Below are 23,513 nucleotides of genomic sequence, written 5' to 3'. Positions count from 1 at the left end.
CTGAACTGTTCCATGAAAGTCAGCAATACATCTCCTAATACATGAAAACATCACTGAGGTTTATTTAAGTGAACTAAATAAGAGTCTGCATAAAGTAAAGGATTCAAAAAAAAAAAAAGGTCACATAAAATCAAACTGTCATTTTCTTCATTCAAATAATAATTCTTCTTATGGAAACAGTGGAATACCAACAGATTTAAAAACTAAATCAGCACTCTTCTAGAAAAAGAATGTCATATTTAAAAAAAAAAATCACTGAGACCCTTCCAAAGCAGCCATGTACATCAGCTCATCATCTTATTCCCCATACGGCTATTTAATTTGTCATTAAAAGTAGCTTTTAAAAAGATTTTAAATACATTTAATGTCTACTTAACCATTAACCTATGGAATCTAGAAATAAAATGACAACAAACATTTTCAAATGCAAGACAAGTTGTCAAACTGTAAATTTTTTTTAAAAGCAGATTCGATGATTTAAATCATTTTTCTAAATAGAAAAAAAACTGCCAGAAACTTAAGTCCAAACAAAGAAAAAAAATCCAAATGATTTTTATTCACTTGTCAACTTCCTGAAATACTTGTGTGAATAACTTTTGTTTGTTCCTTATTACAGCAAAAAGTCTAAAACACTTTATCAAGTTCCGAGAACTCTTCATCAAAAGGGATCAAAATTTTATTTTAAATTCAAAAATATAACTGGGGCTGGCCCAGTGGTGCAGCGGTTAAGTGCGCACGTTTCGCTTCGGCGGCCGGGGGTTCGCCAGTTCGGATCCCAGGTGCAGACATGGCACTGCTTGGTAAGCATCCCACACGTAAAGTAGAGGAAGATGGGCACGGATGTTAGCTCAGGGCCAGTCTTCCTCAGCAAAAAGAGGAGGATTGGCAGCAGATGTAAGATCAGGGCTAATCTTCCTCAAAAGAAAACCCAAAAAAACAAAAAATTCAAAAATATAAGGAAGAGCAATTCACTTACCAGCACTTGAGACATCTTCTGTGAAGATATCCACTATTTTTTAAAGCATAAAGTAAAAACATCACAAGAGTAACAGATCATTTGATAACCTGTAGCACCTCCAGGATCAGTATAAGTTCACAAGAAAGCTGCTTCAAAGTTCACAGATTAGCATCCCCTGTGCATAAATAGTGTCCTGCAAATACTCCTTAAGTACAACTAATGAAGATATTTCTGTTAACCTCTTTTGATATCTTATTTCACTGATATTTCTCTGCTTTCCCCAGAACCCCGCTGCTTCAGTACTTGTGAAACCACCAAGTGTGCGCTCTACAGCAATGCTCCTCCCTTCTCCTCCCAACCTCCTCTGACTCACTCAGGTGATCAACTATGCACTCTGCCATATAGGAAAGTCAACAATGAACAGAGTCCACTACCATTTATTAAATGCCTTTAACTAGTCAATTGCACTGCTAGCTGCTTTCAGGTGTTACCTTAATCTTCAGAAGCGAGCCATAACTTCAAAGAAAATAAAGGGCATCAATTATGCTTATTACATTTTTACTGAATGCTTATCTATTCTTGTGTTAATCGTAACTAATATTTTTCTGAACACTGGCTTTATAACAACAGCTTAAGAAAAAACAGCTATTCCTACACCACTTCTAAAAGGAGAAACCCTTCCATATTATGAGTTTTTTAAGACTGTTAAGGATGTGTGTTACAATCTCTAATAAAACGCATCACCATCTGGATTTTCCTCTTAGAGAAAGATGGAATAGATGTACTGTTCCCTACTCCTTTAAGCACAGTTAAAAACTCTAGACATTATATATTAAAAATAAACAGATAAAAATAGTCGCTAAGTTGGAGAAAAGAAGGTAGCCCAGTCGGAGAACAGGTTCCTCAGAACCTGGTTATTGAGTTCACTTGGTTTTCTTTTTGCCTCATATATTCCAGACTCAGTACTGGAGAAGCAAGCAACCTAGAAATGCTACTGAGCAGAGAAGGAAAAAAGCTCCAAGAAATGCCTGCTCTTTCCAGCCAAAGGGCCAAGGAAAGAGTAGCCTAGTACTGCTGTCAAATACCACAGAAAAAAAAAAAACTGTAGCCACTTCTCCACCCATGCCAGCAAAGACCAAGTAGGGAGCCTAGACTTACACACTCACCAGGCTATGATGTGGGGCCCCAACCACCACCACTACGCAACATCTTAGCCAGGGTGGTGTCAGAGAAGGCCAAGTGGAAAGCTGGGACTTTCCTCCCCACCAGGTGAGAAGGAGACCCCTCTGCCCCTACTGTCTGTGGAGGCACAAGGCAGAACAAACAAGGCACACCTGCCCTTCCAGCAAGGAGGGTATCAGTGGAAGCCTAATGGAGCCTGACCTCCCACACTACCCAAGAACAACAAGGAGCTCCTCCCCTCCAAGTGTCCACAGAGACCAAGTGGGGAACTGGAATTGGAGGTAATTCATTTTTCTTTTTTCAGCATAGGTTCCCTCTTCGGTAAAATAAAGTTTAGATTTAGATCCAAGGTCCTCAACCAATGTTACGATTTTTTAAAATATTTTTACAACTAATACTTCTACCAGGACTTCAACACAATTCCTCAGCTTTTCATAACAAGTGCTCACAGATGTCTGCTTTCTCTCCCTTTTCAGTAACTGAATCACATTTCCAAAGGCATTTTATTTTGGCTTCCTCATCTTCAAAGAACTATCCTTTCCATTCCAAAGAACTCAACAAAAAAGATCATTTCCACCAGATTATTTTTCTAAATATAAGACTTTAGTTCCACAGAAAAGATCTATCAAAATTAGTTTTACCCTGAGGAGCCAGAACTTACACAAGTCCTAACACACTAAAAGTTTTTTTATTGTCTAGCTTCTCATCCAGTTGGCCCACTTTTAAATAAGACTTGATCTGTTCCACCACCACTACCACCACCAAGACTACAGATTTGGTTTAGGGAAACAGGCAAATCAGGGTAACAGCTTGTCCCATATTTTCTCATTTTAACTACTACTTTTTTAACTACTCTTTATTTTTGTCCTTCCTTAAAAACTACTAACTTTTTTTAAAGGGCAATTAGAAAAGTTCTACTTTATTTACCTATTTTATTAGCATTAACATTTGATTTAACAATACCTGACATATTACAGGCACTAAAAAAAAAAACCCTATTCATTGATTAAATTAACAATTTAGGAGATTTTCATCTCTGTGAAATGGATGGGCAGTTCCTGAGAAAGAAAATAACCATATAAAATAATAAAATACAACACCTATCTACATGCAAGGCATATACACACAAAATCTAATTTCTACCGAGAACCCAAACAGGTGGCATTCCCTACTTTTACAGAGGGAGAAACGTACGCTCTAGAGTGAAGCATCTTTAGGAAAAACACACAGCAGGTATGCGTTTGGGTAAGGGGGAGGGGTTAAGTAGTCAGTAGAGAGCTATACATCCTGACTTCAGAGGCCATGTTCCTTTCACAATGCTATGCTATCTTACTCCTGAAGTAGCTCTAGTACAGGAGTTGCCAATGACAACCATCACACTGAGCCTACCTTCCTCTACTTTCAGGGATGTTTCTCAAAGGGAATTCATTCCTTATCTCCTCTGCACCCTTTTGTGTTTTATTGGCTAAATAACCTCAGAGATGCTATGCCACAACACCCAATGTATCAACGCCATTTTCCAGCCCCCACCACTCACTTTTTTCTTTGAAAGCACTCTAGACTATTAAAAATTATCTTCATCTTATTAATTTATTTTTTCACATTTGTCTGTTTTCCCTCCACCATTAGGATATAAGCTCATAAAGAAGAGAGAACTTATCTGTGTTATTCACCATTGTGTCTCTAGCATCTATAGAACCTCAGCAGGTATCTGAACAAATGAATGAATGGCAAACAGAAAAGAATAAAACAAGTGAGAAACATGGTACAGGGGAGGATATGCCACAGTACTGCTACTGTTCTTACGAAAAAATAGCTCAATAGAGGGTAGAGAATTTAGTTTCTTATCAGGGATATTGAAGAGACCCATTATGTAAATAATATGGAAAGCCCTGCTGTAACTGCTACAAGAAGAGACATGTGGCTGATGAAAAAAACATGCTTCAAAGAAAGCCTACTGAGAAGTATCCCTTAAATGTTGCTAAAGTTGCTGTTAATCTTATTTGCAATGTAGAAAAAAGCTCTTATTTTACTTTTATTTAACACCACTCACTAGCTGGACTGCAATAAATTCTGCATTTGTTTATTTTGTTTAATCTCCATTACAATGCAGCAACTCTAATAAAATTGCCAAATATCAATAAGCTAAGACACTGATATTGAATCTTAAAGTTTACAGCAACAAACAAATCAGACGCTTGACTCTCTACTTTAGCCCAAAAGATTGAAGTTGAGAATGTAGAAAAATCTGACATACCAGCATGCTTCTTCTTCTCAATTTTGGCTTAATTCCTAAACACTACAAATCAATGAGGAAAGAGCAGACTATTGGTTATTTTTTCATGTGAAAAGAATTTAATTAGTGCCTAAATAATATATACACAAAAAAAAAAGACTGATGAAAGACACACTGAAAATCAAAAATACAAAACCAATGATCTTTAAATCTTGCCTGCTCCCAAGTTTTGTGACTTAAGTCACAAAAAGCACTCATGAAGGATAAAAGACACATAAGCAGAAGGAAGACAAAGGACTAGTATTCATAATACATTAAGAAGTACTACAAATCAATGAGAAAATGAGCAAGAACTCAATGGAAAAATGGACAGAAATATCTGAATAAGCTACGCACAGGAAAAGGAATTTAAATGGCCAATAAATGTGAAAAGATGCCCAACTTCACCAGCAATCAGAAAAATGAAACACTGAAACATGGGGTAAATACTATTGTAGATCTCTAAGATTAGCCAAAAAAGAAAATCTGATGGTATCAAATCTTAATGAGAATGCAGAAAAAGGGTACTCTTATACTACTGGTAGGAGTTTAAATTGGTATAATTATTTAGTGAGACATTTGACAATATCTAGTACAGCTGAACATGTGCGTATCCTAAGATGCACCAAATTCTGAGCTATGTATATACCCTACAAAAGGATGTTCAATGCAGCACTGTTCTTAATAGCTAAAAATTGGAAAATAGTCCTAAATATTCGAAAAATGCAGTAGAGATGTACGTTGGAACATTATGACTGTTAAAAAATTAACTAGTAACATCATACTCAATGGGCAAAAACTGAAAGCCATCCCTCTGAGAACAGGAACAAGACAAGGGTGTCCACCCTCACCACTCTTATTCAACATAGTACTGGAGGTTTTGGCCAGAGCAATACGGCAGGAAAAAGAAATAAAAGGAATCCAAGGAGCCAATGAAGAAGTAAATTCTCACTGTTTGCAGACGACATGATCTTATACATAGAAAACCCCAAATAATCCACTGGAAAACTATTAGAAATAATCAACAGCTACAGCAAAGTCGCAGGGTATAAAATCAACATACATAAATCAGTAGCATATCTATACTCTAACAACGAACTAACAGAAAAAGAACTCAAGAACTCAATCCCATTCACAATTGCAACAAAAAGAATAAACTACCTTGGGGTAAATTTAACCAAGGAAATGAAAGACACATACAACGAAAACTATAAGACTTTCCTGAAAGAAATTGATGACGACATAAAGAGATGGAAAGACATTCCATGCACGTAGATTGGAAGAATAAACAGTTAAAATGTCCATACTACCTAAAGCAATCTACAGATTCAACGCTATCCCAACCAGAATCCCAACGACATTCTTTACAGAAATAGAACAGAGAATCCTAAAATTCATATGGGGCAACAAAAGACCCCAAATTGCTACAGTAATCCTGAGAAAAAAGAACAAAGCTGCAGGCCTCACAATCCCTGACTTCAAAACATACTACAAAGCTACAGTAATCAAAACAGCATGGTACTGGTACAAAAACAGATGCACAAATCAATGGAACAGAATTGAAAGCCCAGAAATAAAACCACACATCTATGGACAGCTTATCTTCGACAAAGGAGCTGAGGACCTACAATGGAGAAAAGAAAGCCTCTTCAACAAATAGTGCTGGGAAAACTGGACAGCCACATGTAAAAGAATGAAAATTGACCATTCTTTTTCACCATTCACAAAAATAAACTCAAAATGGATCAAAGACCTAAAGATTAGACCTGAAACAAGTCTTCTAGAAGAGAATATAGGCAGTACACTCTTTGACCTCAGTATCAAAAGGATCTTTTCGCACACCATAACTCCTCAGACGAGGGAAACAATACAAGGAATAAACAAATGGACTTCATCAGACTAAAGAGCTTCTTCAAGGCAAGGGAAAACAGGATTGAAACCAAAAAAAAAAAAAACCATTAGTTTGGAAAAAATATTTACAAGTTATATATCCAACAAAGGGTTAATCTCCATAATATATAAAGAACTCACACAGCCCAACAACAAAAAATCAAACAACCCGAGCAAAAAATGGGCAGGAGACATGAACAGACACTTCTCCAGAAAAGATATATGGATGGCCAATAGACACTTGAAAAGATGCTCATCATCACTAATCATCAGAGAAATGTAAATCAAAACTACACTAAGATATCACCTTACACCTGTTAAATGGCAAAAATAACCAAAACAAAAAGTGACAAATGTTGGAGAGGTTGTGGAGAAAAAGGAACCCTCACACACTGTTGGTGGGAATGCAAACTGGTGCAGCCACTATGGAAAACAGTATGGAGATTCCTCAAAAAATTAAAAATAGAATACCATATGACCCAGCCATCCCACTACTGGGTATCTATCCAAAGAACTGGAAATCAGCAATTCCAAAAATCCCATCCACCCCTATGTTCATTGCAGCATTATTTACAATAGCCAAGATGTGGAAGCAACCTAAGTGCCCATCAACTGATGGTTGGATAAAGAAGATATGGTATATATGTACACACACACACACACACACACACACACACACACAATGGAATACTACTCAGCCATAAAAAAGGATAAAATCGTCCCATTCACAACATGGATGGACCTTGAGGGTATTATGTTAAGTGAAATAAGCCAGATAGAGAAAGACGAAGTCTGTACAACTCCACTCATAGCTGGAAGTTAAACATATAGACAAAGAGAACTGATTGGTGTTTACCAGGCGAAAGAAGGCGTGGGGGGAGGGCACAAAGGGTAAAGTGGTGCACCTACAACATGACTGACAATAATGTACAACTGAAATTTCACAAGGTTGTAAACTATCATAATCTTAATAAAAAGTTTTTAAAAAATTAACTAGTACAAAAGGAGCTTCTGCTATAACACCAAATGTGCATTCCTAAACAGATGACGTTCTGAAAAAAATTACACACTAAAATACCACTGATTATGTGAAAACTTCTGAATCAAACACTAAAATATCCATGATTATGCAAAAGTACGGTCTGGTGCAGACGAATCTAAACCTATGCAACTTTGGAACCTGAGCACTAAAAATGTAAACAAATAAATAACAATAACTGGAACCTTGAAAGATGGGCAATAACTTAAGACTGCCCAAGCAGTCATGACAATTGGATTCCTCAGGAGCCATTAAAAATACATAAAAACAATAAAGTGAAGATGTTGGCTTGTGGATGCTGAGGCAGTACAGACAGAAGTGGAGGTGAGCTCCAGGGGCTAAGAGCTCTACAATGCTAGGACTATGTAACTTTGAGGAAAACACCCAAGTACAGATAACCACTTAAAACCCTTTTGTGTAAGAGCCAAAAGAACTCCCTTCTATGCAAGCAGCCAAACTGAGAGCATATCCCCTTCTTACTGAAATTAGAATTCTCCATTCTTTATCCCAGCTCCCCTTACCTAGAAAACAAACATAACTTTCCCACTGTCCTGACATCCTTCCTCTATTTACCAATCACTTATGAGTCAACTAGTGCTATAAAACACACTGTAGCAGAAGTGACTATACTATGTATCCACAGAAATCTCATGTTACGCATAAAAAAAGTTGCAATCTGACAACGGTAATAACGTAAATGTCTACATAACACAAAATACTATTTGTTTATGCACAGATAATATGTACAGAACTATGTATTAGAAGGATACATACAACTTCAGAATACAGGTGGTTGGGGGAGAGAGAAATAAGAAGGGGGAAACAAAGAATTCAATTTTATCTGTAATGGTCCATCTCTTTATTATAAAGTAACACTTTGAAACAAAAATGACAAAATGATAACATTCTGTACATTAAGTTCACAGATCTTGTTCTATATTTTTTGTAAAATATTTTTTAAATCATGTACAGATGAACTAACATTGCAAAGGGACACTGAAATTGACATGTTTGTCACAAAACAAATTTGCAGTGTCTATAGTTTTTCACAGTAGTTGTAAAAATGATTTGACCTTTCTACTCATCTTCCAGCCAATTTGAATATCACTGCTCTTCAGTATAGCTATCTAAAACAATAACTGTGACATGAGTTTTTTATAGGAAACCTAGTTCTACCATTCACTCCACAGTCTCACATTTACAAAATAACATATGTACCTTAATGTCCCACTAAAATGCTTATTTTCAACTGGACAGTGAATTATAAATTACACCTTGCCCTTGAATATTTTTTACTTAACTTTTTAACTTTTTTTAACCAATGTTCTATTACTTCAATATATTCTCTCTGAAAAGCCACAATCCTGAAAAAAGAGAGAGATGAGAGGCCAAAGTCATGGCTTACTATAAACAGACCATCAATGTACCATTTTAAAGAAAAGAAAACAGGGGCCGGCCTGGTGGCGCAGCAGTTAAAGTTCACACATTCCTCCAGCAACCCAGGGTTTGCCAGCTCGGACCCCTGGTGGGGACCTATGCACCGCCTGTCAAGCCTTGTTGTGGCAGGCGTCCCACATATAAAGTAGAGGAAGATGGGCACGGATGTTAGCTCAGGGCCAATCTTCCTCAGCAAAAAGAGGAGGATTGGCAGCAGATGTTAGCTCAGGGCTAATCTTCCTCAATAAATAAATAAAGTATATTAAAGAAAAAGAAAAGAAAACAGAAATTATGTGATTTGCCCTATATCACACCACCAGCAAAGGGCAAAGCTGGAACTCGACTGTGCTGAAAACCAGATATCCTACTCCGATTTCCATAGCATCTGCACTAGACTCCATTTTAGGTTATAAAAAAGAAGTCAATTTATAAAACAAAAAGTAAAAACAAAATCAACCTTCTCCCATAAATTCAATTTCCTACTACAGCTTTTCTCAGTTCCTCCAAGAGATAAAATATTACTAGGTAAAGTGTAGTTGGTTCACCTTCTCCAAAATCAACCACCAGAGTCACGTATGTGTTTATACTTAGGGGTAAAACCACAATTAAAATAAACACAATTTATTCAGGGAACAAATATTTAGGAAACACATTGTGCAGGATTCTAACAACTACTGTGCAAGTTGGACAAAGAAAGGAGACGTACACCCTAGCTTTCCTCAAAGGACTCATAATCATGATCTAATGAGGCCATGACTACAGCTGAGTGTAGGAAAACTAAAATACAAAACGACAATTATAAGTAGCCTGTAACTATACAGATATGCTTTTTTTCCTTCTCTAAACTGTTGAGAACTTTATTAGTTTGTAACCAATTTATGAATCCTGATTGTTTTCTGGCAGAGGTGACTAGAATATTTACTAAAAAAGGAATGTTTGTGGTGGTTGAAGAGTAACTGTTACTTGAGTAGATAAGTGCTGCAATGTTGAAACTTCAAAACAGGAGTCTAAGACATTCTCAAAGGGGCTGGAAAACCAACAGGATACAATACGACTTGAGTAATGAGGCAACTATTCAGAATTTCAGTTCAGATTCTATGTCTTATTAGCTACCCAACACTGGATAAACCACTTAACCTCTCAGTCTGTATGTCACCATATTTAAAATGGGGCTATCTACTTACTTCACAAGACTTACAGGCTCAAATGAGAATGTACAGAGCAAACGCAAACTACTGTTTATTAAAAAAAAAAAAAGGCAGGTAGACAGGTAGATAGATTCATATATACATATACAAACACACACATACATATACACAGAATAATTATCCACCAGGACACCAAACAACAATATCCATTATAGAGGTACTTAGACCTCTAGTTTTTTAAATTCTACAGAGTAAAAGTTTATCTAAATATATACATACATATATATACTTCTTGAAATTAAAGACTAAATCCTATTAACCAACAACCAGAAATTTAACAGAGAATACTTACCTTAACAAAATTATCAGGAAACATTCCTCTTCTCCCATTTAGTTCTCCTTCTAGCCATCCTTCCTCCTGTAATTTTTTCACGTTCCTGATGATTTCCCCAACTCGAATAGTTAATTCATCATCATGTATAGCATCATAGTCATACTCCACAATATAGTCAACTAAAAAAAGAAAAAAGAAATGTCTAAACTTAATCCATGAAATACTACTAACCATATTAATAAACTTAAAACTAAGAAATCTGTAATAATGTTACAAAGATTATCATCAAGGCTTACCTCAACGACTTTAAAAATTTGTCTGTATCAGCAAATTTCTTGATTACATTAGTATAAAAAACAGCACAAGTTTTAAGTAGAAGCCTCAATACAATGCATAATTCATGTCATCAGTTATTCTTATAGTCAGATGTATATCCTTTGTGACAAACTCTAAGGTGGTCCCCATGATCCCTATCTCTTGATATTCATGTTCTTGTGTAATTCTCTCTCCTTGAGTGTGGACATGACCTATGACTGACTTCTAACCAACAGAATATGACAAAGATGATGGACTGTATGTGACTACATAAGATTTTAATGTCCATCTTACTAGGAAACTTACTGACTTTGAAGATGCAAGCAGTTATGCTGTAAGCTGGCCTACAGAGAGGGCCACATGCAAGCAACTAAAGGAGGTCTCTGGTTGACAGCGAGCAAAAAACTGAGGCCCTCTGTCCAAAAGCCCATATGGAACTGAATAATGCCAATAAACCTGTGAGCTTGGAAGCAGATCCCTCCCTAGGTGAGAACCAGCCCTGGACAAAACCTTGACTGCAGCCTTGCAGAGGACCCAGTTAGACATGCCCAGACTGTGAATCACAAAAACTATGAGATAATAAGAGTATTGTTTTAAGCTGCTAAATTTGTCACAGGATAACAGAAAATGAATAGACACTAAATGAAGGTTAATAAAGATCTATTTCCTCCTTCAAGTATAGAACTTTAGATTACAAGACATTATATATGCATATCATTAATATTTTATGGGATTCAATAAAAGAAAAGCAGTAACAGATCTACCCAAGATGGCAGACTAGCTGCACCTGCATTCATCTTTTCTTCCTTCTGTAAGAATGACAGACTCTATCACTCTATGAGAATGATACATTCTATAAGATTGTATCATTCTATAAGTGTATCACTCTATAAGAATGATACATTCTATAAGAAAGACTTCAGAAAAAAGAACACACACACAGAACTATCACCAAAAAAAAAGGAAAGAGAGTATGGGCAGACACGGTTGGTTGCCAAACCAACAGCCATTCTACACTGACTCCCCCTCCTCCTTCCTTTCTCATTCAACTTTGATTTTGTTCAGGTATTTCGAGACCCTGTGGCTTTCACAAGTGAGGCTTCTCTCAGTCCCAGGGGGGTTAAACATTGACTAGTCCAGATGCTGATTTCTCAAATACTACTGTACAATCAAGTCACCTTGTTGACTTGCAGAAGTCTTCTTATTGACTTGGGGAATCTTGTTTAAATGCAGACTCTAACTGAGTAAGTCCCAGGATACCTAATGCCGTTCATCAAAGCAGCAAAGGTCTAAAGATAGCAGATTTATAGTAATTCCATTCACACACACACACACACACACACTAACTGGTTGTCAAACACAAATGTGATGGATGAATTCTGACAAACAAGATGTGAGTTGGGGTTCTGAGAAGGTTTTATCTGACCTTAAAAACAAAACACAGGGAAATAATGTCGCCCTGCAGACTTTGGATGTTCTTCTGTGAGAAAGTAATGCCCAAAACTGCTATAATTATGAGACAGGAAAAACAGCAGAAACGATTTGATGGAAGAGAAGAAAGATGAAAATGACCCGGATCTATGCTAGATTTATCAAACTGTTAAATTAACCAACCCCATACCTTTGGATTTCTTGTTATAGAAGTAGCAATTTTTCGTTTTTTGTTTTTTTTTTTTTTTTTGAGGAAGATTAGGCCTGAGCTAACTGCTGCCAATCCTACTCTTTTCGCTGAGGAAGACTGGCCTGAGCTAACATCTGTGCCCATCCTCCTCTACTTTATATGTGGGATGCCTATCACAGCATGGCTTGCCAAGTGTTGCCACGTCCACACCCAGGATCCAAACTGGCAAACCCCGGGCCACCAAAGCGGAACGTGTGCACTTAACTGCTGTGCCATTGGGCCGGCCCCAGTAGTTGTTTTTTTAACTGAAGTAAATTTTAGACAGTATTTTTTTTTTTTTTTCACAATTGGCACCTGAGCTAACATCTGTTGCCAATCTTCTTTTTTTCCTTGTTCTTCTCCCCTAAGCCCCCCAGTACATAGCTGTATATTCTAGTTCTGAGCGCCTCTGGCTGTGCTATGTGGGACACTGCCTCAGCATGGCCTGATGAGTGGTGCCACGTCTGCACACAGGATCCAAACCAGTGAAACCCTGGGCTGCCAAAGCAGAGTGCACAAACTTAACCACTCAGCCAGGGGGCTGGCCCCCAAGACAGTATTTCTATTTGCAGCTGAAAATATCCCAACTTGAGAAGGGAGCCAGCAAGAAATTTTTAAAACTTGTAAAAATGGATCTATAACTGATAAAGCCAGGAAGAAGCCCAAAGAACTTAAGAAAACGATAATTGATACCAAACTGTTCCGCAGAACCCTAGAAAGGCTAGAAATTCAGACAAGGAGGGCTCATGGGAAATGCAGAGCTGAAAACAGACGAACTAATCTATATACGGAAGAGCTGACACCCATTATCAACCACAATAGCTCTAAGAAAATAATGGTAAGTAAGCAGGTATTTTTCTCCTAAGGCAAAACACTAAAGAATTAATCTCACACACACAAAAGAAGTTTGGGGAAACTGGTATAGCTACTATGGATGAGTGCTGGTTTCTTAGAGAAATGACTACTGATTTCCAAAATTTAGAGGTCTCCAGAGCCATGGGCAGCTCCCCATCTGCTACTTTTAAAACAAAACTCTGTCCTACCCACATAAAGAGTTCCCACTCAGCTTTTTATTATTTATTCATAAATATGAGCAAATAATCATTAATCATGAAAGACTATGATAAACTGAAAAATCACTCCCGGATGAAACATACTCCTCCCCTCCCCCCCAAGCTTCCGGAAGAATTTAGTCCTAAAGCCATTAGATGTGGAAGAGCACAGATGGGGGGTGGGGGGTTGGGGGTCTGATGTGATAAGTCAAGGTCAAGAAGAGTAAAGAAGGTATCCAAAGCTGGGGTGGGAGTGGGAGGGAAGCTATCAGAGGGAGAAGTAGGGTGAGGAGGGCATCCACATATGGAATGTTCCCCAGTGCAGCATATAAGAACTCTAAGGCAAGGTGAGGAGGGCATCTGTGCAGAGGCAATCTGATATGGCGTGTCAGAGACCAAGCACAGTGGAGAGGGCACGCAAGCTAAGGGGCAGCTTAGTGAGGGCTATCAAAGGCCAAATGGTGTTGAGGGGGTGGAGGCAGATTTCCATGCAGGTGGGAGGGTGGAAGCAACCTATAATGGAGAAGAATAGTCCAAGCAGGAAAAAGGGTGTCCACGCAAGCGAGTGGAGTGACAGAAGAGATGGAAGACTGGCTACATTCAAGGAGATTGATTAAGAATAATGGAAGCCAAGTTTCTCTGTCAGAGAAAGAAGTTATAAAGATAAAGGAAAAAAGCTAGATTTGATCATGTAGTATTAAATAGGAATAAGAAGTATCAGCAGAAACTTACAGTTTTCAATACATAGATATACACACACATATAAACACACACAAAACCCCTAGCTCTGTCCACTGAAAGGGTCTAAAACCAGCAACACCCCAATGGCAATGAGCAAACCTAATGCTAAGATCTTATAAATACCACTTTCTACTAAAAGGAACCAGGAATCATTGAGGAGACAGGCAATTTCAGGGCAAACACAGGAAACGTACAAGATAAGCCTGGAACATAGTGTTGTGCCGGAAACCAAGGAAGTTCTCTCAAAGAAAGATGAGGTGATGCCAAAGGACACAGAAAAGTGATATCAAAATGCTCCTACTGGGCAGGCCCAGTGGCGCAGTGGTTAAGTTCACACGTCCCACTTCGGCAGCCCAGGGTTCACAGGTTCAGATCCCAGGCATGGACCTATGCACCACTTCTCAAGCTATGCTGTGGCAGGCATCCCACATATAAAATAGAGGAAGATGGGCATGGATGTTAGCTCAGGGCCAATCTTCCTCAGCAAAAAGAGGAGTATTGGCAGTGGATGTTAGCTCAGGGCTAATCTTACTCAAAAAAAAAAGTTACTTAAAAAACAGAAAATGCTCCTACTGACCAAATCAGGACAATTTGACCATCAAAATAATGACAATAACAGAATATACCCCAATGAATAAAGAAAGCATGAGTCCATACATGTTCCACAATTTCTTAAATTTAATGGCTGAATTGTGATTAAGTAGAAGGTTCTAGTTTGTAGAAAATACACACTAAAATATTCAGTAGAAAGGCATCAGTCAGGAAAAATCTGTTTGTACTGAACTTCTAAAATTTCTACAACTTATTATTTCAAAATAAAAACAATTTTCAACATGTAGAAATTATTACAGGCATCTCGTTTTATTGTGCTTTTGGCTTTACTGAACTTCAAAGATACTGCGTTTTTTGCAAAGTGAAGGTTTGCAGCAACCCTGTTTCAAGCAAGTCTATCTGCATCACTTTCCAACAGCATTTGTTCACTTCATGTCTCTGCCTCACATTTTGGGAGTTCTTGCAATATTTGAAATTTTTTACTATTATTATATTAGTTATGGCAGTCTGTGGTCAATGATCTTTAATATTACTATTGTAATTGTTTGGGGGCACCAGGAAATGCACCCATATATAAGACAGCAAACAACTGATAAACGCTGTGGGTGTTCTGACTGCTCCACTGAGCAGCAGTTGCCCCGTCTCTCTCCTGGGGACCTCCCTATTCCCTGAGAGACAACAATATTGAAATAAGGCCAATTATTAACCCTATAATGGCCTCTAAGTGTTCAAGTGAAAGAAACAGTCACACGTCTCTTACTTTAAATCAAAAGCTAGACATGATTAAGCTTAGTGAGGAAGGCATGTCAAAAGCTGAGATTGGCCAAGAGGCCTAGCTTTTCAGCCTAACAGTCAGCCAAGTTGTGCCTGCAAAGGAAAAGGTCTTGAAGGAAATTAAAAGTGCTATTCCAGTGAACATACAAATGATAAGAAAGCCAAACAGCCTTATTGCTCATATGGAGAAGATTTTGGTGGTCTGGATAGAAGATCAAACCAGCCACAACATTCCTTCAAATCAAAGCCTAATCCAGAGCAAGGCCCTAACTCTCCTCAGTTCTGTGAAGGCTGAGAGAGATGAGAAAGCTGCAGAAGAAAAGCTTGAAGCCAGCAGAGTTTAGTTCATGAGGTTGAAGGAAAGAAACCATCTCCATAACATGAAAGTGCAGGGTGAAGAGGCAAGTGCTGAGGTAGAAGCTGCAGCAAGTTCTCCAGGAGACCTAGCTGAGATAATTAATGAGGGCGGCCACACTAAACAACAGACTTTCAGTGTAGACGAAACATCTTTATACTGGAAGAAGATGCCATCTAGGACTTTCATAGCTAGCGAGGAGAAGCCGATGCCTGGCTTCAAAACTTCAAAGAACAGTTTGCTAGGGGCTAACGCAGCTAAGGCAGCTGGGGACTTGAAGTTGAAGCCAGTACTCATTTACCGTCTCAAAAATTCTAAGATCGTTCAGAAGTATGTTAAATCTACTCTGCCTTCACTCTATAAACGGAATAACAAAGCCTAGATGACAGCACGTCTGTTTACAACATGGTTTACTGAATCTTTTAAGCCCACTGTGGAGACCGGACTGCTCAGAAAAAAAGATTTCTTTCAAAATCTTACTGCTCACTGACAATGCACCCGGTCACCCAAGAGCTCTGACGGAGACGTACAATGAGATTAATGTTGTTTTCATGTCTGCTAACACACGTCCATTCTGCAGCCCGTGGATCAAGGAGTAAGTTCAACTTTTAAGTCTTATTATTTCAGAAATATATTTCCTAAGGCTATAGCTGTCATAGTGATTCCTCTGATGGATCTGGGCAAAGTAAACTGATAACCTGGAAAGGATTCACCACTCTAGATGAATTAAGAACATTCATGATTCATGGTAAGAGGTCAAAATATCAATATTAACAGGAGTTTGGAAGAAGTTGATTCCAGCCCTCACGGATGACATTGAGGGGTTCAAGAGTTCAGTGGAGGAAATAAGTGCAGATATGGTGGAAACAGCAAGAGAACTACAATTAGAAGTGGAGCCTGAAGATCTGACTGAATTGCTGCAATCTCTTGATAAAACTTTAACAGACGAAGAGTTGCTTTTTAAGGGTGAGCAAAGAAAGTGGTTTCTTGAGATGAAATCTGTTCCCAGTAAAGATGCTGTGAAAACTCTTGAAATTACAACAAAGGATATTACATTAACTTCATTGATAAAGCAATGGTAGGGTTTAAGAGGACTGACTCCAATTTTGAAAGAAGTTCTACTGTGGGTAAAATGCTATCAAACAGCATCACATGCTAGAGAGAAATCATTTGTGAAAGAAAGAGTCCTTCGATAAAGCAAATTTCACTGTTGTTTTATTTTAAGAAATTGTTATAGCCACCCCAACCTTCAGAAACCACCATCCTGATTAGTCAGCAGTCATCAATATTGAGGCAAGACCCTCCACCAGCAAAAAAATTAGGACTCACTGAAAGCTCAGATGACAGCTAGCAGTTTTTAACAATAAAGCATTTTTTAATTAAAGTATGTGCATTGTTTCTTTAGACATGATGCTTGTGTACACTTAATAGAATACAGTATAGCAAAAACATAACTTTCATATGCACTAGGAAACTAAAAACTTCATGTGACTCACTTTATTGTGATATTCACCTTATTGTAGTAGGCTGGAACCAAACTCACAATTATCTCCAAGGTATGCCTGTATCCTCAGGAGATGTAATAAAGTCCATAAAATCAGAACAGAATACTTTGAAAAAAGAAATGAGAAAATAAAAAGGGCTTGGAAATCTGTGTCTTTCAATATGTCTTATTTATTTTTTTACTTTTTGGAGAAGTGGAGACAGAACCAAGAAAATTTTCTTAAAAACGTAAAGCAAAGTGACAAAGAAAATATAAAAGCAAAGACAAGATACAGATGATCAATCCAGACAATCCAACATCCAATTAAGAGTTCTGGAGAAAACAAGAACTGACAATAAAATAAGAAAATACTTGGGGCCAGCCCAGTGGCTTAGTGGTTAAGTTTGCATGCTCTGCTTCCCAGGCACAGACCTAGCACTGCTCATCAAGCCACACTGTGGCAGCATCCCACATAAAATAGAGGAAGATTGGCACACATGTTAGCTCAGGCAACAATCTTCCTCACAAAATAAATAAATAAGTAAGAAAATACTCCAAAGCTAATTGACCCAAATCGTCAAACAGAGAGAGATCTGTGAGAGTCCAGCACAATGAACAAATACAAAATTAAGTACTCAAATCTTGGTGAAATTTCACAAGACAAACATCTAGAAAGCTCTCTGAGAGAAAATAAAGAGTTCATCTACAAAAGAATGAGAATCGTCTTAGACTTCTCATGGGCAACACCAGATTCTAAAAAAAAAAATAAAAAGGCAAAGCCACTTAAGTATTGAAGAAAAATGAACTCTATACTCAACCAAATCAGCAGGCAAGTACAAGGTACACCATTTTCACACAGGCAAGGACAAAGAAAATTAACTCCTTCATGTGAAATTACATGATGTTATCTAGCAAAATAAAAATATGAACCAAAACAGAGGGCAACATGAAATCCAAGAGATAGTGGAACCAATCCTGGAGAGTAAGACATACTAAAATAGCAATTGTGCGAAAATTCTAAGAAACAGTCTAGACTAAGCAGGAGACAAAGTTCTAAGAGGTATTCTGAGACAAAGAGAAGTGAGGGATAGACTGTGAAATTTTATACTATCCTTAAGAATCCAGAAATCAAAGAGACAATAAAGTCAGATAAGGAGAAGAAAAAGTAAAGATGATTAGAAACTCCTAGACTGGCAAAGGGCTGTACAATGTTGAAAATATAATCACCATATATACTACTCGGCTGCACGGTGAAAAATATTTACATGGTCATAGTAACGTAGAAACTAATTATTTTTAAAGTTGAAAATAAACCTATAACAAAACAGAAAGACTAAATTATAGTTACAGAACAAAATGTAAATGTTAACAAGCCTTGATATTATAAAGTAAAAGGACTGAGGAGATTGGTAAAAGGATGGGTAGAGGGGCTGGCCCCGTGGCCGAGTGGTTAAGTTCGCGTGCTCTGCTGCAGGTGGCCCAGTGTTTCGTTGGTTCGAATCCTGGGCACGGACATGGCACTGCTCATCAAACCACGCTGAGGCAGCGTCCCACATGCCACAACTAGAAGGACCCACAACAAAGAACATACAGCTATGCACCAGGGGGCTTTGGGGAGAAAAAGGAAAAAAATAAAATCTTTTTAAAAAAAAAAAAAAAGGAAGGGTAGAGACACTAATATCTTCATCAAAGTTAAGTCCAGAAATACTGTGTTAGTTGCTGGAAAAAGAAAGAAAGGTATAAGCATATACTCAGAATTTAGAAAGGTATCCAACAGAGAAATAGAACTATATTGGGATAAACAGAGACCAGATGTGAGATTATAACAACTAAGCTAAATCTTTACCTTTTGTATCAAAAAGTTAAAAATCAAAGTATCAAGTCAAAAAAAGCTATAGAAACTTATTAATTAGAAATATAAAAGCCAAAAAATAAAAACAGAAAGACTAGATAGTTCAAAGTGGTTTCCCTCTGAAGAAAGAACAGGAGTAGAGAACAGTGAGGCAAGGAAACACTGTTTCTCAATATAAGTCCTTTAACACTGTTATATTTTTATACTATACACTGGTATTACTTTGATAAGATTTTATTTTTAAAAAAAGCAGTAAATATTAAAGTGGCATGTCCAATATTATGGCAAAAATGTTTATAACACATGATTTCACGTGTTATAATTAAGAAGTTCACTGAGTCAAAGATAATCTATTTTATTTTGCCTATGGAAAACACCATACGGCAAATAAGGTTAAATTCTTGTCCTTTTAAAGTTATTCATAATTAGGCTTGTAATATAATGTTAAATAAGAAAGGTTATAAAACATAGGTATACTAAACATATTTTTGTAAAAAGGGAAGAAATAAAAATATGCATAGAAAAAATATAAAGAGTTACATTCCAAAATGTTAATAGACACCTAAAGAGATTAGGGATGCTGTTTATTATCTCCTTTTATTTCATCTGTACTAAAGAATTAATCCTACCCAAAAGAGAAATCTGGACTTTGTCTCATCTCCTGGGAGGTAATCTCTAGGAAGAGTGTTTTTGTTTATTTGGGGACCTGGAGCACCTTTGTTTATCCGGGGACTAAACCAAAAGCTCTAACAACGCAATTGTGTTAGGGGCTTTGGGCAATGCAGTATCCATTCTACCTCCAGAAGTGCTGGAGACTAAAGGTCAGTCACAGGGCTAGTCAACTATATGCTCTCAATAAAACTCTGGACATCAAGGTTCAGGTGAGCTTCCCTGGTCAGCAGCACCATGCATATTGTCACACGTCATTGCCAGGAGCTAATGCTGTCCATGACTCCAGGAGGAGAGGACAACAGGTAGCTCCACACCTGGAACCCTCCTGGACTCTGCCCCATGTTTCTCTTTCCTTGGCTGATTTTAATCTGTATCCTTTTACTATAATAAACCATAGCCAAGAGTTTAACAGTCTTCAATGAGTTCTGTGAGTCATTCTAGCAAATTATCGAATGTGAGGGTAGTCTTGGGAAGCCCTGAACTCTGCAGTTGGGTGTCAGAAGCGAGGGCAGTCTTCTAATACCTTAGCATTTTTCTACAATAAACAGATATTAATTGGTTAAAAATAAGTTACTAAAAAAAAGTGATACCCATCAGACAGTAACAATGATACTTACTGAAAAGTTAAGACTGTTTAAGTAAAATCCCATTTAATTCAAGAGTTTACTACAAAACTAGCATGCAGGCCATCATTTCAAGAATCATCACCCTTCCAATTTTGGAAACTCAACAAACTCATTCTTTCTTTGAAAACTGGTATGCCTCAAAGTAAATTAAACAAAACTCCTCTACCATTTAAAACAATTATGTTCAACTAAACTAAGAAAGAAGTTTGCATTAAGTGCTTGCTTAAAGTGAAGAAATGTTGACTAAATAAAACATCTAGGGGGAAAAAGAAAATGTGTACATACTGAAGAACACTCCAGCATTATATAGACCCTTGTCTATCACTAATGGCTTTTCCCACCTGACCCACTCTTCTATCAAACCAATCATTTAAGATTAAACTCTCTGGTTGTGGATTACCCATCATTCATTTCAACTGTGATTACCACTGAAAAAAAAAGGCGAATTTTAAATTAATTACTTTAGCTACTTAGTTTATTTTTAAAGTGTAAAGAAAGCAACCTAAATTGGTCAGATATTACATTTTAACATTCATGTGATCTGCAGGGATAAGAAAAATTTTATAATATGGCATCAAAGGACCTAAAGCAATGAAACATTAGATAATTTAGATGAAACTACCCAGGAAAGAAAACCAAAAAAAGCTGGATGAAATATAAAAATCACCTTTTTAAGAAGATTTAAAAAACTAAAAATATAGTTTTATCATCAGGAGAAATCCAGGTGAGGACTGGAACCCAGAGAGTTAAGTACAACGCTAGGACTACTTTTGCCCTGGGAGGTATTTGCCAATTCTAAAGACATGACTGAGAGGCTAAGCTACACTTTCAGCAGCTTTGCGGTTCTGGGGTATGAGAGTGGAGTTCAGGGACTATCAAGAGTGGTATCTCTGAGAAACCACGTACACAGTTTGGGATAAGACCCTAAATCACTGCACACAAGCACTGTAGTCTAATTTAATGCTATTTGGATGACTCAGGAAACCTCCCACCCTGACTGTGGATTCAAGTGGTCCAAGTCAAAAAAGAAAGAACCAAAATCCTCTCTGGGAGAAGGTATCCTAGACCTAAAATTAGGTCAAGAAATATTTTTTTAAATTTACAACATCTAGAGATAAACAAAGATAACCAAAAATATAAAGTGACAAAACACCATAAATAAGTACCTAGAGAAACAAGAAACAAGAGAAACATTCCAATGAACTCCAGACACTGGACTCCCCAGACACAGACTTTAAAACAATAACATTTACCACATTTACAGATATAAAAGTTCAGCTTGAAAAACTGAAACAGAGTTGAATATTGTAGATAATGAGAAAGCAAACTTGAAAAAGGACCACACAGGTATTTTAGAACTGAGGAAGACAATAACCAAAAATAGGAACTCAATGGATAAGTTTAAAAGTATATTAATTACAGGTGCAGAAAAATAGTTAAAAGGCAGACAGGTCAATAGAAACCAACAAAATTGAAGACGAGAGAGACAAAGATATGGAAAATATAGAAGAGAATGTAAAGAGACATAAAAGGTATACTAAGACAGTCTAACATGTTTAACGGATTACCAGGAGAACATGAAAAGTTAATAGCTATGAATACCAAACTGATAAAAGATATCAATTCATGGAGTCAAGAAGTCTAAGCAATTCCAAGCAGAATACACAAAAAGAAATCTGCAAATTCAACATAGTAAAACTGCAAAAAATCAAAGACAGTGAGAAAAAACATCTTAGAAGAGACAAATTTACAAAAGACAGCAGCAACACTTGGATGGACAGCTGAATTCTCAGCAGCAACAATGGAAGTGAGAAGGCAGCAGATTAGTATCGTCAATATGCAGAAAGAAAACAACTGCAAATCATGAAGTTTATACCAGAGAAAATATCCTTAAAAACTAAAGAAAAAATACACTTTTGACAAGCAAAGACTGAGTTTGCAACGTGAAAAGAAACCGAAAGATTTTCTCTGAGCAGGACAAAGAAAAGAAGAAAGATCCAATTTGAAAAGTGTCAGAGATACAGAAAAGAAAAAAAGCAAAAGGGTAAATATATAGGTATAGAAACACTAAATAAAATAATACCACAAAAAATAACTCAAAACGGATTAAAGGCTTGACTGTGAGACCAGAAACCATAAAACTCCTAGAAGAAAACATAGGCAGTAAGCTCCCTGACAGTGTCTTGCTGACGGTTTTTCAGATTTGACATCAAAAACAAAGGCAACAAAAGCAAAAACAAACAAGTGGGACTACATCAAACTAAAAAGCTTCCGCACAGCAAAGGAACTCATCAACAAAACGAAAAAGCAACCTACTGAATGGGAGAAAATATACAAATCACATATCTGACAAGAGGTTAATATCCAAAATATATAAACAACTCATATGCTCAATAGGAAAAAAAATCCAATTAAAGAATGGGCAGGGGATCTGACTAGACATTTTTCCAAAGAATACATACAGATGGGCAACAGGTACATGAAAACGTGCTCCACATCACTAATGATCAAGGAAATGCAACTCAAAACCACAATGAAATATCACCTCACACCTTTTAGAATAGCTATTATTAAAAGAGAAGAAATAACAAGTGTTGGGGAGGATGTGGAGAAAAGAAAACCCTTGTACACTGTTGGTGGAACTGTAAGTAGATGAAGCCAATATGGAAAACAGTATGGAAGTTCCCCAAAAAATTAAAAATAGAACTACCATATGACCCAGCAATTCCACTTCTGGGTATTTATCTGAAGAAAACAAAACCACTAACTCAAAAAGCTATCAGCACCCTTGTATTCACTGCAGCATTATTTACAAGAGCCAAGATATGCAAACAGTCCAAGTGTTCATCAATGGATGAATGGATAAAGAAAATGTGATATATATATAATGGAATATTGTACAGCCATAGAAAAGCAGGAAATCTTGCCAGTGCATGGACATGGACGGACCCTGAGAGCATTAAGCTAATTAAAATAAGTCAGAGAAAGACAAATTCCATATGATCTCACTTATATGTGAATCTTAAAAAAAAAAAAAAACCATAAATAGAACAGATTGCAGACTGGTGGTTGCTGGAGGTGGGGGGTGTGAGGTGGGCGAAATGACAGACAGTGGTTACAAACTTTCACTGGGAAAAATGGGCAAAGATGGTCAAAGGCACAAACTCT

At 37.2% G+C, this 23,513-nt stretch overlaps 1 protein-coding gene across 1 annotated transcript in view; it reads right to left on the bottom strand.

Moving 5' to 3' along the window:
* The window catches only part of CD2AP (CD2 associated protein), a 130,039-nt gene that overhangs the window by 85,782 nt on the left and 20,744 nt on the right, over nt 1-23,513 (bottom strand). Inside the window, exon 2 of the mRNA XM_023625057.2 lies at nt 10,282-10,442. Coding sequence (XP_023480825.1) covers nt 10,282-10,442 — 161 coding nt within the window. The remainder of the gene's footprint in view (nt 1-10,281; nt 10,443-23,513) is intronic.

This window comes from Equus caballus, chromosome 20, assembly GCF_041296265.1.
Source record: "Equus caballus isolate H_3958 breed thoroughbred chromosome 20, TB-T2T, whole genome shotgun sequence".
NCBI classification, from domain to species: Eukaryota; Metazoa; Chordata; class Mammalia; order Perissodactyla; family Equidae; genus Equus; species Equus caballus.
This window is presented reverse-complemented; position numbering and strand designations above follow the sequence as displayed.